Here is a 19068-nt window from a genome sequence, read left to right on the forward strand (position 1 = left end):
TGTGCAGTGTCATTGTGCTCTTTGGCAAACTTCAGACATGCAGCAATGTTCTTTTTAGTAAACATTGGCTTCCTGTGCCATAGATACGCTGGTTGTTCAATGTTTTACGTTCTGTAGACTCATAAACACAGATGTTAGCCAGTTCTAATAATACCTTCAAATCTTTGGCTGTCACTCATGGTTGTTTCTTCACCTCATGTGTTTGTTGTGCTGTCGTTTTGACTGGTCGCCCACTTCTTAGTAGAGTAGCCACAGTCCCCAAGTGTCAATTTGTAAATTGTTTGTCTAACTATAGACTTGTAAATTTCTAAAGTCTTTGACATCACTTTGTTACCCTTACCAGCATTTGGTAAAGCAACTATTCTTGATCGTACATTGTCTAATAGCTGTTTTTGGTGAGGTGTGGCTCACATAAGCTTATTCTTTTTGTGAGAACCAAACTCAAAAAGTTAGAGCGGTTTTTGTCAGTTGGAGTAGCTCTAGTCTACACCTCCAAACTAATTTTCTTTACTTTCTTAGCTAACACCTAACTCCAATAAGTCTTTGAGGTTTTTATGGTTGTTCTTTATAAAGACATGAAAGATCAGACTATTTTTAACTTGAAGATCCAATAACATTTTTTTGACAAATTAAAGCAGAAAACCACGAAGTTCACATACATTTTTGCCACTATATTTCTAGTATCCTGAAGAGTTCTATTTGTGATTTGCTGACATACAGACAAGATTTACAGTCTCTGTGTTTTCCTTATGTCCTTTCTCTAGTTAAACGGTAACAATACCCTCGGGGAGAACATTGCTGACAATGGAGGGATACGACAGGCATATCAGGTAATCAGGCTGAAAACAAAGGGGGAAACTTGGTTTAAGAACCTTAGTGTACAGATATGAGGAGGTGATTCAGTCTGTTGTTGTTCTTCCTAACAGGAGTTGACATGTCATATGATCACATCACTGACTAACACATTAGCTACATAGAAATTGTTTTAAAGTTGCTTAAGTGAGAACAATCAAAACAGAATTTATAAAAATACATGCTTCGTTTACTATGCTTGTTTTACCCTAATCTTACCATTGCATTACATCATGTGTCATTACTGTAGGCCTACAAGAACTATGTGAAAGAGCATGGAGAGGAACCACCACTGCCTGGCATTGACCTTTCCCATGATCAGCTCTTTTTCCTAAACTTTGCTCAGGTATTAGATGATTGGTTGGTTGGATGGATGGATGGATGGATGGATGGGAAAATTGGAAGCTGTAGCAGTATGTGGTAATCACTGTCTTTTTCAGGTGTGGTGTGGAACACAACGACCAGAACAAGCTATTAACTCCATTAAAGTCGATGTACACAGCCCAGGAAAATTCAGGTAAATTCAAGCCTTGACAACAGGACATTTCAATCAAAGGTAACATTCTAACACAGCAATAATCTCCTCTGTTTTATCCCAGGGTGCTAGGATCCCTTCAGAATTTCCCAGAATTTGCCAAAGCTTTCAACTGCAACAAGAGCAGCTACATGAGCCCTGACAACATCTGCCGCGTGTGGTGATCCACACACCCCTGGGATGGAGACTGATCTAATATGGGTCATCCCTGTTCCCTCTATAGTACCTCTCCCCTCTGACTGTTGCAGCATTCGTGGGTGGCTACAGGAAAGTGAAAGCTCCCCCTTGACTCTTTAGTAGATGGACCAGGGCTGATGGAGTGACACTGCAGTATGCACCTCGTTCTGAGGACACCGCTCGACTGTACCCTCACAAACAGACGGAGAACTGTCCCTCCGACTCCTCTGATACTGTAGTTCATTCAATCAGCCTGATTTTTCTGCTAATGACTGGATACAATCACTGCTTATGTTTGTTCTGTTTTGTATTTTAAATCAATTTTCATGTTAGTTTAATTACTTACTTTGTCACTTGTGAGTCCGACAATATGTATACAATGGGAAGAAAAGGTATGTGGAATGGAATTTCATGATTTTCTGCGTTCATTTGTCATGAAATCGTATTGAGAACAACCATAAAAACCTGAGTGGAAAAAGTACATGAACACTTGTATGTTGTGCAACGAGCACATTAACACTAAGCGAAAATTGGCAAAATTATGTATTAAAAAAATTCTTCAGCATAATGTGAGAATGTCTGTACGTCAGGTGATGAACACATGAGGTTTTTATGGTTGTTCCTAATAGATACATGGAGGATCAGAAATGTATTGTTTTATTATTTTAGGCACATTATATTTGTTGTTACTCATGACTCAGATGAAAATCAGATCACATTTTATGAGAATTAATGCAGAAAACCATGAAATTCAAAATTCACATACTTTTATTTACCACGGTACGTGTTTCAGTCTAGAGAGGGACAGACCGACAAATGTGCTCAAATCCACTGGGAAATGAAGACACTACACACCCACCCACATATATACACATAACAGGGCTGAACCACTGTACTGTATGTGGGACTGAATTGTATCCCTCTTACAAAACCTCAGCTGGTTCGGCCTGTATCTACATGCTGATATGTGCTACTATCTACTTGGAATTTACTCTTTGTTAAACCATAGATTTAAATTAGCTAAATTATTACAGGAATTACTTTGATGAATAAACCAGAAAGTATTTAACCCGCAACACATATTACACAATACTGTTCTATATCTAATGCTAAGGGTCTAAGTGCAGTTGGCAGATGGCTGGTCCTTATTAGCAGTATGTCAAATTAAACCAAAATGAAGTTTTGCCTTTAAGATTAAAACTGGTCATGAATCACTGAGCTGACAATCTCCAGATACCAGACATTTTTTATACATCCACAAAACCTCCTGTGTGTCTATATGGATGTACTTGTCAGTCATTGTGATCACTGCCTACTGTCATACTGTGGTACGCATTATACGTGCTGTTGTGCTTCTTTGCGTGAGAGCGTGTGTAGTGGTGAGAGAGTGAAGCATATCAAAATGCATAACCTAATTACAAATGTGATTATTTTCTTTCTTGCCAGGAGTCAGATGAAATGACTGATGCTTTTCTTTTGTTATTCTACAAGGAGCAGCCGAGTTAGTTTAGCTTAGCTCAATAACTGGAAACAGCTGGCCTGACTCTGTCCAAAAGTAAAAGAAAAGAAAAAAAGCATTGCCTACTGGCACCTCTTAATATCACTAATTAACACATTATATCCCATTTGCTTAATCAGTACAAAAATCCAAGTGTAAAAACCCTTTCGTGGCGTCTCTGCTGGATGCCTGGCAACTACACCGTGGCAACACGACTCCAGGATGTGATGTCTTACACCTCAGTCTTTGTATGGATTCAGGGGAGCTGTTTTTCCTGTTTCCAGTCTTTTTGCTAAGCTAAGAATGATACGAGAGTCACATTGATCTTTCAAGCTAAATCTGTGTCTTGACAAAAAAAGGATATTTTATAAAATATTCCTTGGAAAAAGTGCAGTGATCTGTTAGTTTCATCACACAAATGCACTGTACTGTATTACCTATCTTTCAGACAATGTATCAAAAGTCAAGTAAGACAGAACTGGAGGACGAGTCTTTTTGCTGGAACTTTAGGAATCTTGCATTTTCTGCATGCAGAAGACTGCATCAAGTCAGTGGATCCAAATGTTATATGGCTTTATTATCTACATCAAATGTAACTGGGGCTATGATACAAGGTTGTTAATTGTAGAAATTTTGCTTTAGCCTTTTTAGTATTGAGTGTAAGATGCACCATGTATGTTATGTAGACTACTTTATCTGAACGCCCTCCATGTTCAACCTTTATACAGTGTTGCTTACCCTGTTTTTTCTTTTGTTGTTTTCACTGTCTGTGCAAGTTTCTGTCTCTGTCACTGTCACTTACTCCCTCAGGCTTTCTTTCTCTCTCTCTCTATCTCTCTCTCTCTCTCTCACACGCACACTCCACCTGTAGAAAGACAGATATACCTCAGTTGCCTGTATTTAGATACTTTATAATAATGACTGATAATCATATTGAGGAACCTTTTTTTCCCCTTTCTCAAAATAAATCTTTAAAAAAAGGAGTCTGAGTCTGCAGGCGAGTCATCCTACGAAGCAGTGTGTGCGCATGTGTTGTTTTCAAGCATCTAAACACATCTGGGTGCAAACGAATGTTATATGAGGTCTGAAATGTTCCTCATTCTGGCTGATCCACAAATGAGAAAAACAAACATTTTTAAAGTTACAGAATGCAGCTTTTTTTTAAAAAAACATTGTTAATAGCTCTATAATGTATATAAATATGTGAAGGTGCTGCCAAAGCCCTCTGAGGCACAGACTCACAGTCGGGCATTTGATGCCCTGGATGGAATTATTTTGTGTGACATACTACAGCTAGCCTGATTCCCAGATGTTGCATATTGCAGGTTTAAACGTTAGACCTAAATTGGACACTGCATAACAATGTCACAGTGCGGCTGACGAGGTTCTTACTAAAAGGTTAAACTCTGGACACACATTCCTACATTTGGTTTCACTGATCCAGTATTGTTGACTTAAGGAGATAATTAGGAAAGTGTGGGTTTAGTTTAATTTTGTAATTCCCACAGAGGAGGAAAAAGAAAGGTAATTTAAAGGTTGCATTAGTTCAAACTCTATCTGAGCTAATTGGACCTTTAAGTATTGAGGGAGTAGCTGCCCACGGAAGTTAGTCAAAGGCACAATGCAAACTAATGAATGTGTACCATCTTACTGGCAGCTCCCAAGCTGCGCACTGGTAAATATACCCCATGCTGTAATGAAGCGGCAAGCACATTTCCTGGCATGGGGAAGGCTTGTACCCAGGTTGAAACTGGAGAGGTAAACCGTCAGGGAAGAACACCAAATAAGAAAAAACACTTCAAAGGGTTTGGAGGTGGAAGAGAGAGCCAAAGACAATTATGACCCACAGGATGTATAGGCCATGGGTGATGAGTAGGAGCACCCGAAATATATCCAAACTCTGAAGCCAAGTGTCAAAAATATCCTGAGGAATGGGGAGCATAGCACGGGCCAGGGCAAACACACTTGTGCAAATACACGAACTGTAAGGTGGAAAGTGTGTGACCTTTATTTTATTTGTCTGCATTTTTCAAAGATATTACGACAACAGAGAAAGTTCCATCAGTGGTTAATGGCGCATTCTTTCAACAAACAACTCAAATCTACCTCGGATTGGTGGAGCCAACCACCGGTATTTGTGGGGAATAGCTCCACAATCCACAAAATGTGGTAGTCACGTCGGTAGATAAAAAAAAAAAAACTAAAAAAAAAACTGTGACACATATTTCTTAAATGTTTTCCAAATGAGCATGTATTCTTTATACTTCACAAAAGTAAATAAATAAATAAAAACAAGCCTGTGCGAGTGTTGAAGTGAATGGGAGACCCATTCAAACGCCGTCTTCAGCTCAATATCAGCTTCCCCCTTTTTGCTTTTGCTGGCTTGTAGCACTTTGGCAAATAACTGAAGGTTCACACCAACCACTTCCCTCGTGCTCTCGCCCTCCCCGTCATTAGCAGCGACGCTAGCTCACATCGCAGCTAACATTACAACACCTCAGCATGTTCGCGGAAGGCTGAATAGAGTGTTTTGCATTTTGAACACTACACGCCCGCTTATGTTTTATCCTGAGGTAACACAGAGCACGGGGGATGTGCGTGGTTCTTAAACTTCATAAGAATAAGACACGAGACTTATTTGAAAATATGCGTCTCAGTGGAAAAACATAATTAACACTTCTGCACTTGATGCGTGAACCTTTTCTCTTGAAGACAGTCAAAGACAGTCGAAGGTGACACATGCTAGAGCTTCTCCTGTTTATGTTCTCAGTATAAAGTTCTGCTCCCCTGTGTTGCCCTGTAGTCATAAAACGACTCAGTTTACTTTCATGTGCACTTTGGGCGACCCTTACAGTGGGTCCGGTGGTGTGTGTGTGTGTGTGTGTGTCTAGGGGGTGGGCTGGGCATGCAGTCTCAGGAATGCCTATCAGTGTGTGTGTGTGTGTGTGTGTGAGGCAGTGCTTGGGACAGTGCGTGGTGTCTGAGGTGTGTGAAAAGGGCAATATAAAACACAGTGGTATGTGGATGTTTGCTCATATCACATGTCAGTGAAAGAGAACACATGCACAAAGGTGCACACGTGCGTATACACACACTGTACATGTGCACGTCGTGTATTAGGAACAGAAATGGGGAAAGTGTTTCGGAAAGGCAATTAGTCGGCACCACGCTACTGCTCACTTGATTGATGGGAGCTCTCACTATGAAGTGCACTCTCACTGCGCGCTCATTGTTAAAGGCCACTGATAACCACCACTCTGATTCTGAAGAGGCTGAATTTTTAGTTTTTAAAAAAAAAAAAAAGTTGTAATTGCCTGTAAAACCAATACTCTTTAAGGCACTGCTAAAAAAGGGGAAATGAATCACTCTGTCCTAGTATGCCCTCACTGTTCTCACTGGTATTCTGGATTTAATGCAAAACTTACATTGAAAGCATGTTTTGATTTTGTGAGCAAAGACAAAATAGAACATTGTTTAATAAATAACACACTAGAGGTATGCCTGTCAGATTTGACACTTTGAAAATGCAAGCAAAACAGTGAGCTCCAAGCATTCAATTAATCAATCAAATGACTGTTTCAGCTGCTTTCAGATCCTCTGTTTTGAAGCATAAAAAACTGCAACACAAGAGTTGCCTCACCAAAAGTTAACTAAAAGAATGATGCTAGTGGAGCCGACTCATTCCCTCAATTAAAGTTGTGTAAGATGATGTTGGTTTAATAAAAAGTAAAGAAAATCAATATTTTAATATTGTAAGCTCCAGACAACCAGTGCAATGACTTTGAAACAGGTGTAATGTGATGCATTTTGGCAGGAGAGTTCTGAATCGTTTTTTTTTTTTGGCTAGACCAGGTAGGAAAGCATAGCAATAGCCTGCTGGATATAAATGCATGCATTAGTGATTCAGTGTTGCTAGAAAGAGAAATGGACATGCTGTAGCTGTATTTCTGAGATTCTACAAAGTAGATTTGGTGTGAGCCCTAAAGTTTGGTTCTGAATTAAAGATGACAATGAGGTCACTTACTGTACCTGCTGGTTGCAGAAAGCCTTGAATACAGCCTTGCACAGTGGGCACCTCACACATATGCAAGTAAGATTAAAAAGCAGTGGACCTGAAATCAATCCCTGAGGACCATCACAAGTTCTGGAGAAGTTCTGGAGAAATTTCAATAAAAATTAGTTCAAACTGTTCCAGACAGGTCGGTGTGTGATTCTTCAGTCTATCTGCTAATCATCTGCAACAGCAGCACACACATCTATTTATCTTAATGATACCAAAGCCATCTCTCTACTATGATAAGCACAAACACCAGACAGTAGCATTTCTAAACTGCTCTTTGTAACATTGAAATGAATTGTGTGTGTAACAGTTTCTCAACAAATCCTACATACAGTTGGAAGACTGAAGCCTGCGGCTGGTTAATGATGTTAAATTAACACAGCATGTGGAAGACTTCAGTTTTTTAACTATTTTCCTGTAGTTAAAAGAGGCAGGGTACACCCTGAGCAGATCCAGTCTATTAGTTGTTAGTCAGATCTGTAGGTCATTCTAATGTGCAAGACATTCATTGTCACAGTTATAATGATAAATGTGGGGCAGAAAAGGATAAGGCACAAAAACAGGTTTTTGAAAAGTCTGTGTTTTTTCTTAACAACTTATTAAAGTAAAAACAATGACTGTCGGTTTGAAACAGGAAACTCTTATCTGCCTCCTGTGTTTTGTCGCCCACACGTCCATTCTGGCCTCATCCCTACACACAATTTGTTGCTTTTTATACTCAATCGTCAGGAGTCTGCTACTGCTGTCATAAATATTATACCTGCTAGAGGTTGCTTAATTATAACACAAATCGATGGTATGCACCTTTTGGCCTGCTGGTACTTGCAGTTTTCCCTTGCTGAAGCATAATTATGCCTCAGTCAATGCAATCAAAGCAACTGATGATGGCAATTTAATTGGTGTGATAATATTTTTAAACATCTGCATTGATATCATCTGCAGGATTACCAAGGTGATCAATGGTGTTCAAAGCAGTCCAGGGTTGCTAATAGTATCAAATGAGAAACATAACATTGCAGAGCAGTTAGAACAGATGATACGGTTATACTGAGCCCGTAAGATATTAATAGATTATTAGGATTATTTTAAAAAGCGGATAGAGAGTTTTGGGGGTCTATTTATCGATCCATTCCTTATCTTTACTGCTCATCCTGGTAAGGGTTGCTAGGGTGCTGTCCAGTTTGGCACTGGGCAAGAGGCAGGGTACACCCTGAGCAGAGCCAGTCTATCACAAGATTACAGCATTATGCTGTGCTCAAAATCAGAAGAAAACTCCAAGGTCAACATCAGTTTCAGTATGAATTGCAGCTACACCCCCACCCCCACCGCATCCCTTTTTCCCCTCTCTGTAGGGATCGGAGAAAATGAGGAAATGCCCACAGCAGAGTCTGCACTGTTACACGTGTTTTCAATGATCAGTCATTAACATGAAGACAAAGAGACACATTCAATATTTACAAATGCCCAATACAGACAGAATGAAAATGCCTATTCAATATCTAAACATCACAGTGATGACTACTATTCACATATTCACATCATTTTCCATTAATGGCCAATTTGCTTCTATTAATTCACAGTAAATTTCAAGTGATATCTGAAGAATATGTATACCTGTCTGCCTGAGCCTGTAGAAATGTCTCCCTCTGCAATCAATGTGAAACAGTGACATCCTGTGGTTGATCAGCATATCTGCACTGGTCATCTGAGGCTGCAGTGATAGATATATATAATTCATATTTCCTCTTATGAGTGGCTCTGGATCTGATTTATTTTTCACATACTGGCTTACTTACATGCTCTGTAAATCACATATTCTTGTAGCTGGTGTGGTTAAAGTCGTGCTTGTTTTTCTCCTCACATACTGCAAACAGCAAATAGTTTTAATTATTTTTTTTTATTGAATTTGTTACATTTGTTCAGTAGCGCAACCCTGACTGAGGGTATTGGATAGTAAGAGAGACTATCATTGAGTTATTCATTGAACCTCTTTTAGTGGGAGACAGGTGAAAGATCAGTTTCATTACTTTTACATCTTAGTGCAGTCAGTGACTCTGGAGATCATGGGATTCTAATTAACTGCTTCGAGATCAGGAGTGGCGTGAAGGCCACTGCACTTAATTGGTTCAGCTGATATAAAGTGTCTGTCACAATGTTGAATGTCACTTCTCCTTTGACACGCAGGACTTCTCTAGGTTACAGGCTTTGTTGTGCTGTCCATTTCAGTGCCCTCTTCAGGCCAAGTAACTCGTAGGCACGCTAGCACATTCACTGAGTTGTTTTTTGCAGTGTTACCCATTATGACACACAGATACAGTAGGCTCCAGCAGCCCAAACATCATATACCATAGGGATAAATCTAGCAGATGTTTAAAATGAATTTAGCTCTTGCACAGAGTGATGAAATTTTTTATCTCAAAGAAAATCACCCTGAGAAAATAATTTGCCTTGACGTATTTAGTTTCTTCCATGTAGCAGCTCAGTAGTTGTATAAGATCCCTTTACTCCAATTGTGGTTTTTGGTATCTGAATTTATTTTAGGGTTTTATTGATTTTTGTAAAGCACAGCTGGAGCTAGCCTAGAGCTCCTGCTATAACAAACTTGAGAATTCCCTACATGTAGGCAAACAGCATCGGGTTCTCGTGCAATGCTTTCTTTAGGTCCCAAAAACAAGTTTTAGACCAAAGGAGTCATGACTTTACCCTGAAAACCCCTGGACTTTGAAACAACATGCCTTAGGCCAGGTCTGAGGCTATGACTACAAACGGTAGTGGTAGTGGTAGTACGAATACTGACATGTCCAGTGTTTCAAACTCTATTAGAATATTGAAAATAAGTATGTTTTTGTAAGACATTTAAAGAAAATGTCATCTTTAAAACAAATTATTAAACTTAAAATTATCTGGATCATTACTATCACTATGACTAATTCTGTCATTTATTAACATTTTGTGACACTGTTTGTTGGCTAGAACATATTTTCTGTGAAATTCATTCTGCTGTAACACCTGACAGTCTTTTTATTAAAGCACTATGTTGTAGGACAGAAAAGCCAAACTGGCTGGCTGAAAGAGAGGGCAGCGTTTCTTGATGAGTAGTATTTTTTTGTTGTTGAAACAAAATGGACATGTTAACAACATAACTGACGGAAGCTTAACTTAACACAAGCCTTTCTTGCACGTGCACGTGCATGAGGCAATGTACGTATTATCAGGTGTGCCTGCATGCACATGTGCTTGTGTTTATGCATGATGCATGTGTTTCTGCTAACCCTACAGCCTTGCTGTGCTACAGGAGGTTTCCATTTGACCCTCATTACCCTGTCAAAGTGATGATTGCATCTGGTGCACATGTTCAACATAACACAGATTGTACAGGCTTATTTGGCCTGTGTAGACTTATAAGACTTATAGCTCCTACTTACTGGAAAATGGATGTGGCACCACCTGCAGCAACATCCAGACAATCTAATTCCCTGTTATTAAATGCAGACTTCAAAATGGCCCTTAAAGCTGACAGTGTTACTATTACACCCTTGGAGGGTAAGCTATAATGGCAACTTATGAGCTGACATGTCAGGCAAACTGGAGTCAGATTGCTTCGAGCTGAACTCCAAATATTGACTGAAATGTTGGAGAATGTGCTTTATTCAGCTTAGGCTTGGGTTCGTTTATGAGCCCAAAGTAAAACGGTACATCAAGTGCTTGCATGAAAAAAAACTAATTATCAGCAGTCTATAATAATTAAAAGGGTGTGAAAAAGTGTCATTCTCCACCCAATTTACTCTCCATTGTCTTTCTCTTCACAGCGCTTTATCACCATAAGCAAGTCTTCTTAAAATAATAATACAAAACACGGACTTGTGGTAGCCATGGCAACGACATTGCCAGTCCTAACACCCAATATTTTTGATGCTCAGCTGTGTGACATGAATACACAGAGGACACACTTACATACAACATATCCAGTTATTTTATGTAATTGTAACAGAACACTGCCTGTTTCCCTGTAGTATCACTGCTTGAACTCTGCTGAGTGAAGTGGAGCAACCTGTAAAACTGAAATAAAAAAGTGGCTTATTATATATTTAATCATAGAGTAAGATTTCTAAATTGCTATGCCTGAAAGACACATAATTTATACTGTAAAGAAGACTATTTGATATATTAAGCTTACAGGGAGAAAACAACAAAAATATTCTTATATAATTAATTTCTAACAGGGCAGACAGTTATTCATGTCAAAGAAAAAATTCTTTAGGGCTAAACATCATTACCATTCGACCATGATAGAGATAAAATGCAATCCATTACTCACTTTTATACCATCATTTGTAGGTCTGCTGAAATAGCTCTCAGCATTAATTTAATAGAAAAATGATATCAAAACATAAAGATGATCTTTTCTTTCTTGTGTTGTATGGTAGTTAAAATTAATTTCTGTGATGAATTCAGTTTCCCCCTTACATATCTTTTTTTCTGCCAAAGAAAGAGAATCAAAATCCATTAATACAGTCAACACACAGGCTAAAGCAAATTTTTAAGCCCACAAACATTAACTTAAACAACCTTAGGTGTTTAAAGGGGTTTTAATGTCAACAATAAGAACAGTAAATATATACACAGCAATAAATACAGTCACAAACAATGTGGACAGGTAAATAAAGTACATGGCTATGTCTTAGGTACACAGGATAGGTAAGAAACAGGTGAAAACACAAATTTATACAACCTAAGCAAACCATCAAATAATATGAACAGGCAAGTAGCTTGATAGGTTGGCAGCATTGAAATGTAATTAGCACTATAGCATTAGCTCTAGCAGGCGAGCAGCATGGATGGATGTTTTCCAATTATCATCAAGTTTTTATGCAGCAAGTAGCACGAGCATGAAGGGGGAGGGAAGTTCCTGGGAGAGCTACGAGAAGTCGACACGAGAGTCTAGGCTGATTAGCTGAAGAACTGCAGCTGGGCATGGCTGGTGCTTGTGGTAAAGGAGGTAAAGTCACAAGGGACAGTGAGTGAAGGGCAGTAGGTGACCAGGCATGCCAAAATAAAGTGACTGGGCAGGCAACAGATGGATAACAGAACTGTTGCAGTCTGATTTCAAGTGTTCATAACCCCTACCCCTAACCGTTACCTGAACCCAATTCTCACACAGCCTCCTGAAGCTGTGAGGGCCAGCCAACAAAAATGCATATGCAAATGAAGTCAGTATTTGTTCAGATATTTCAGACTGGGGACCAACATCACCATCCTCAACAGCCAAGATGCTTATTTGGCTAAAATACACTGATATTACTTTAGAAGTGTTTTTTAACCCTTCGGCTCTTTAGGCACATACAGACACATTTTATATGTGAAGGACACATGCAAGCATTTAAAGACAGTTTTGTACCCAAGCAAAAATGAAGACAAAGTAGACAACTGCTGTGCAACCGACAATCCATCCAACCATCAGCAAAACAGAGAAGAGTTTGTGGGACGAAGCTCTTAGACCTACAGAGACAAATATAGAATCAATAACAAGGTGTTGGGAGGGTGTGGAAAGATTTATTGAATTTAACTCAGGCTCTTTCTCTGGGTGAATGTGGTTTCCTACCTCTTTTGGACATGGAACCTCTCTCCGCTCTAATCTTTTTGTTGTGATGGGTGCTGTGCCAGGCTTCATGCGGTGAAGAGTTGACGTCTGTGTCCGGCAGGGCAGGGTGAAACAAATCTGCTGGACTTGGAATTAAATCCATTCTTAGCCTGTGATCAGTCCCATCGATCTTTAGCTTGTTCCCCTCACCTCAACATTCACAAACAGAATTATATCACTGGCAGAAACTTAACATTTTTCCCTCGTCCTCTGGAGATGTGCATGACCATTCTCGTCTCGTCATCCTTTTCTCTGTAGAGCTAGTCCCAGCTGTGCTAGGCCCTGGGCTCCTCTTCCTTTATTCCCCTGGAGGAACTGCTGCAGCTGGGGCTGGCAACTTTGTCTCTAGAGGGGATTCTTGGTCCTTTTCAGTCAGATAAATACAGTGGGTCAAAATCTGAGCTAAAAGAAAACAAATAAAATGAATGTAAATGAAATGCATCTGTTCAAAATCTTTAACAGCTGTTGTGTTTTGTGTTACTGTTGGACAAGGCCTTGTGTTGTAGCTTGGCGATAAATGCAATGTATCCCCATACCAGCAGCTCTAAAACTCAATAATTTACGCCCTACATGTTTTTAGGTTTAAAACATAACATATAAAACAACAGCTTCTTGTTGCTAAGTTATTTTTCCCCTTTGTTTTTCCCCTTTGTGATAAGCTTCAGATTCATGTTGATCTCTCTTCAAGAAAGAGTTATAATTTTGAAAATGGCAGACAAGAGGAGACGAGGAAAGCTGTAATTACTGGAAACTCTTAAAAACCAACAAAGACTGAAAGAGACGAGCAGACATGAGAGAGATCAGGTGGTCGAGAAAGTGGAGAGCATGGGAAGAACAAGAGGAAAGAAAGGAAGAGAGAACAGAAAATAGGACACTCGTGGTGTAATTAAATTAATACTTGTCACTGACAAGCCCTGCTTCTGAAAATGACAGTTCTCTCTTTCTCCATCTATCCCCTCTTATCTTTAATAGGCCTCTCTTATATATTTCTTATGCTACTCGAACATCTTCACAAGCACCCTCACATGTCCACGCAGCCAATCATTAATATGCTGAATCCTAAGCAATATGGGGTCAAATTGATTGCACGATTTCATTGAATTGCCCTGCTGTCACTGAAGAAGGTGGCTGATGACGACCATCAAATATCCAAAAATCTACATGGGTGATCTGGATGAACTTTGAAAACAAGTGCAAAGTGATAGTAATAAGATAAGTTAAATTACAGTTGCGTCACCTATTTTGAAATGGTTATCCCTGGCGATGCAAATGAACACACTTGGGTTTTCCTCCATTACCGTGTTAACTCCAACTGAATGTCTCTTGTATTCTCCACCTTCAAAAACAAACTAATTTTCTCCTCCTGCCAAGCTTGAATCTGATTCCTCTCCCATGTGGCAGTGACTTCTGTATATCAGATGCTTCGTCCTCCTCTTGTATCCTTTGGTGTGTCGAGAACTGACCCACAGCCACTTTCGTCAAGGCAAGTATTACATCTGTGTAACTCAACTGAGGTAAGACTTTGTGTCAGAAAAGAGAATAAAACGCTAAATTTACGAATTGTGCTTTTTGCTTGTTCCGTCAAAAAAGTGAAAGGTCACAATTTTTCTGTACAGGTTTGGCTCTTACTTCACCTAAAGTGGTTTCCTGTATTTAGATACTTGTGTTAACTAATCAGTGCTGTTTGTCCTTCCTTCTTCACTGTGCTCATATCTTCCAAGTGATGCACATCTGTGCTCTGCTCGTCTGCTGCCTTGCTGGAATTACCCACAGGGTTTATGGAGGGGAGTCCTGCCAGCTGATGGTAAAGTCTATTCCAAGTAGTGTTTATCAGGCAGGAGATTTAGTGATCGGAGGCCTGTTCCCTGTTCATGTTAAGGCACCTCCGCCTGAGTTGGAATTTCAGAGTGAAAACAATAACACTTCCTGTGAAAGGTATCATTTTAAAGAAATGATTATGCTATATATTATGTTATATGTATTTTGTTGAACATGCCCTTATGAAGACTGATGATCATCATGTGATTTTCCTGTGTGCAGTTTTCATCAACGAGCTTATCGCTGGCTTCAGGCCATGATCTTTGCAGTAGAGGAAATCAACAATAACACAGACCTCCTACCCAACTTCACCCTAGGGTATCTGGCAGCTGATACTTGTTTAGCTGAGAGCACCACACTGTTAGCAGCCATGGCTATGGTAACTGGACAGGAAGTTGATCTGGCAAACTCAGAATGTGGATCTGGACCTGTGGTGCCAGTTATTGTTGGTGACCCACGCAGTTCAGCCTCCATTATTGTGGCAAACACCCTTGGGGTGTTTGATATACCCATGGTGAGAATGTATAAAACACAATCATGATTCATGTGCTTGTTAGTTTTGCTGTGAAATACTGTATTTCATATGTCACTCCTCTCTGCTTGCACGTCTTTGGGAGAAACAGTGTTACATGTCTGCTTCAGTGAGAGTAGCTAATGGATGCAAACCCAACAGCTGTCCCTGTTTAGTAGACAAGATCTCTGTGGGTTAGTGAGAATTTCCTCTGGCTGCTTACGTCTCAGAGACATGAAGGTTAGCTTTTAGAGATGCTTGTGATATTGCCTTTAACAAAAACACTGGCCTCAATAATTGAGTTGAAAGTTGAGAAAAAGTATTATTGGGAGTTGCAAAGCTGCAAAAAGCTACTAAATAGTTAAAATGGGTCAAATACAAAGAGAGTAGAGTTTTGCTTCCGAACGAGTTTCCATTTCTGTTTTTCTCTCATTCTCTTGCTGTCCAACAACCACATATTCTTCCCAGGTAAGCTACTTAGCCTCCTGTGGGTGTTTGAGTGATAAGAGGAGGTATCCACTGTTCTTTCGTACAATGCCCAGTGATGCTGCAGAAGCGAGAGCCATGGCTGAGCTGCTGCGCCTCATGGGGTGGACGTGGGTGGGGCTGGTGTCTGCGGATGATGATTTTGGCAGATTTGGGATTCAGATGTTAATGGAAGCACTCAGGGGAACTGAGGTGTGTGTTGCCTACCATGAAGTAATTCCAAAGGTACAGTAATGACTCATATTGACAGTGTGACTACATATGCCCTCCCTAGTTGTCTGTTTCTTACCATCTGCTGTTTTCTCTTTTATCCTTAATATTGCTAATTTCCATCTGAAGGACTATCCAAAGAAAACAATGCAAAGGATTGTTGAAACCATCCAGAAATCCACTGCCACAGTTGTGGTAGCATTTCTCATAGATCTGGATGCAAAGGTTTAAAATTTAAAGACTTAGTTATGGCATTCTTTGGAGAATAGACACACTCAGAGTGATACACCTGTTCTTCTGATCTCGTTGTCAGGCTTTGTTTGAGGAAGTGGTTGAACAGAATGTAACAAACAAGCAGTGGATTGCTAATGATGCTTGGGTTACGTACAGTATCATCTCTGTCCCTCATAACATTCCCTCCTTGGCTGGAACAGTAGGGTTTGCTTTACGAAGGGCAGATATACCCGGACTAGGACCCTTTCTGACTCGCCTCAATCCCAGCCTGGCTTCATTCAGCTCAGACCCTCTCCTGAAGGAACTCTGGGAAACATTGTTTGGATGCTCTTTTAGTGCTCGACTGGGAGGGAAATTGTGTTCAGGCTCAGAGGTCATAGGTAAACAAAACATGTAAAATAATAAATCTTAACATTTACTTTATTTTAATTCACTTGCAATATTTGTGTCTTTTTAAAGGAACTGTCTCTACTTGTTAATGTATCCTGTGTAATGACTGACATGTAGGCATTGGGGAGAGTGTTTATGCAGATGTGTCTCAGCTAAGAATCACTTATAACGTCTACAAGGCTGTGTACGCTATCGCTCATGCAATTAAAGAAATGCTGGCCTGTGAACCTGGAAAAGGTCCCTTCCTGGAAGGCCGGTGTCCTGATCTGCAGAGATTACAGCCTGTGCAAGTACATTAAATCCTACAATTTTTAGATGTCATACATGTTACAGGCTGAGGAAGAAATTTAGAACAACCTTTGTCTGTCTCAGATAGCTCACTACCTGCGACAAGTGAACTTTTCAACACCTTTGAAGGAATGGATGAACTTTGACAAGAACGGAGACCCGCCTGCTTCATACGATATCATCAACTGGCATGTGACTCCTCAGGGAGCAGGGGAGTTTGTCACTGTTGGCCATTTCCTGTCCTCTCAAGGGCCAGACGGTCAGTTCCACATTAACATGGACCGTGTGGTGTGGGGAGGAGACAGCAGACAGAAGGTGTTAATCTTTATCTTATTTTGTCCGTCATTAGTCTGTTTTTACTCATTTAGACATACTCCAGAGTCTTCGCTTGTGATATAACTATCTGACCTGATCCCAGGTGCCCGTGTCTGTGTGTAGCAGTCCCTGTCCCCCTGGTACAAGGAGAGCTGTGCAGAAAGGGAGACCTGTGTGCTGCTTTGACTGCCTGCCTTGTGCTGATGGAGAAATTACCAATAAAACAGGTACTTTGAAGAATAAATTACTTACTTTACTTTTTATTTATTTACTTTTTTGTGCAAATATTCTACATACTGATTCAATTTTTATTTTGAATAATGATACATGTATTAGCAGCCACTGTAGACTTAGGTTTCTATAACAACTCTATTTTCCTAATTCCTAATGAATGCCTTGTTATTGTGCCTCACTAATAATAAAGGAATTTAGGAGCTAATTCCAAAGCCTAAAGAATTTTGTTCTTATCATTTTGATTATTATTATTGTTATTGTTACTGTTAAACATGTTGGACTTTCCACCTGTATCAGGTTTTGTGTACTAGTTTCTGTTACTTCTGTTTCTTCTACAGGATCACTGGAGTGTATTCGGTGTCCTGAGCGGTTCTGGTCCAACTCAAACCACACAGTCTGCATTCTCCAGCCGGTGGATTTCCTTTCTTACAGTGACACCATGGGAATCATCCTTTCCATTGTCTCAGCTGTTGGGACAGTACTGACAGCTACCACATTTGCCACCTTCCTTTACTATCGACACACACCTTTGGTAAAATGTAGCACCATCCCAAATGATCTACATTAAAAATGATCACATTAAACACCTTGTGATTTATCTGTGTGTGTCCTTACGTTAAATCTCTCTCTTAGGTGAGAGCCAACAACTCTGAGGTGAGCTTCATGCTCCTGGTGTCACTCAAGCTGTGCTTCTTATGTGCGCTGTCTTTCATTGGACAGCCAGTTGCTTGGTCCTGTATGCTGAGACATACACTGTTTGGAGTCAGCTTTGTACTGTGCATCTCCTGCCTACTAAGCCGCACTGTGGTGGTCCTGGTGGCCTTTCGTTCCACACTACCAGGGGAAAACCTGATGCGTTACGTTGGGCCTGCTCAGCAGAGGTTGGGTATCTCCATCTGCACCCTGGTACAGGTGCGGCTACATTTAATTATAGCAGCATACAGTTGCCTTTACGGCTTCATGTATCAGGTCATTTTTCACTACTCTCCTCAATGTCAGGACAAGTTCACTTATATAAATAGAGATTCACTTTCTTTTTTAAGTTCTGAACCATTTTCTGTCCATAATTTAGATTTCCAAGTATGACCTTTCCAACTATTCTTTATTTTGCCCTCTCCATTCAATGAACTAACCCGAATGTCCCAGGTGCTGATCTGTGCTCTGTGGTTGACCCTGGCTCCTCCTCGGCCTGCAGAGAGAGACATTATGGACATCTGGGGACCCAAGATCATTCTTGAATGTGCTATGGGCTCTGTTGTGGCATTTTCACTTGTGCTGGGTTACATTGGCCTACTGGCCTGTCTCTGTCTCCTCCTTGCCTTCCTAGCAAGAAAACTTCCTGACAACTTCAATGAAGCCAAACTCATCACCTTCAGCATGCTGATCTTCTGTGCTGTCTGGGTTGCCTTTGTCCCTGCTTACATTAGCTCTCCTGGGAAGTACACTGTTACAGTGGAGATTTTTGCCATCCTGGCCTCAAGTTATGGCCTACTGTTCTGTATCTTTGCCCCAAAGTGTTTTATTATTCTTCTGAGGCCTGAGAAAAATACCAAAAAACATCTAATGGCCAGATAAGTCAATACCTAATACTTAAAATGGGAGTTATAAAATGAATTATAATAAAATATCTGATTATAAGAACTGTATGGTATCTAGACTCATGTCTTTTAAGGAACTAATAAATGGATATTGAGATTAACATTATTTATTGTCATTTGTTTTAATGTTAACAATGTACATCTTATTTGACTATAATTTTTTTTGTTTATCAAAGATACAACAAATACATTTAACCCTGTTTTGGAAGAGGTTATGTGTT

At 40.0% G+C, this 19068-nt stretch overlaps 2 protein-coding genes across 3 annotated transcripts in view; both read left to right on the forward strand.

Annotated features, from left to right (window-relative positions):
* Positions 1-3420, forward strand: part of LOC113174753 (neprilysin) — a 28099-nt gene extending 24679 nt beyond the window's left edge. For both annotated transcript variants that reach the window (XM_026378887.1, XM_026378879.1), the window contains exons 20-23: positions 765-830; positions 1103-1198; positions 1293-1369; positions 1452-3420. In XM_026378887.1, the coding sequence (XP_026234672.1) occupies positions 765-830; positions 1103-1198; positions 1293-1369; positions 1452-1551 (339 nt within the window). In that variant the 3' untranslated portion in view covers positions 1552-3420. The remainder of the gene's footprint in view (positions 1-764; positions 831-1102; positions 1199-1292; positions 1370-1451) is intronic.
* Positions 3421-14549: 11129 nt separating this feature from the next.
* On the forward strand, positions 14550-18824 carry LOC113173821 (extracellular calcium-sensing receptor-like). Its single transcript, XM_026377405.1, has 11 exons — positions 14550-14698; positions 14804-15095; positions 15561-15803; positions 15918-16013; positions 16102-16402; positions 16530-16702; positions 16785-17015; positions 17119-17242; positions 17588-17781; positions 17883-18161; positions 18396-18824. Exons 1-11 carry the CDS (start codon positions 14565-14567, stop codon positions 18822-18824), a joined length of 2496 nt encoding a protein of 831 aa, XP_026233190.1. The 5' UTR covers positions 14550-14564.
* The last annotated feature ends 244 nt before the right edge of the window (positions 18825-19068 follow it).

The sequence above is a fragment of the Anabas testudineus genome, chromosome 13 (genome assembly GCF_900324465.2).
Source record: "Anabas testudineus chromosome 13, fAnaTes1.2, whole genome shotgun sequence".
Taxonomy (NCBI): domain Eukaryota; kingdom Metazoa; phylum Chordata; class Actinopteri; order Anabantiformes; family Anabantidae; genus Anabas; species Anabas testudineus.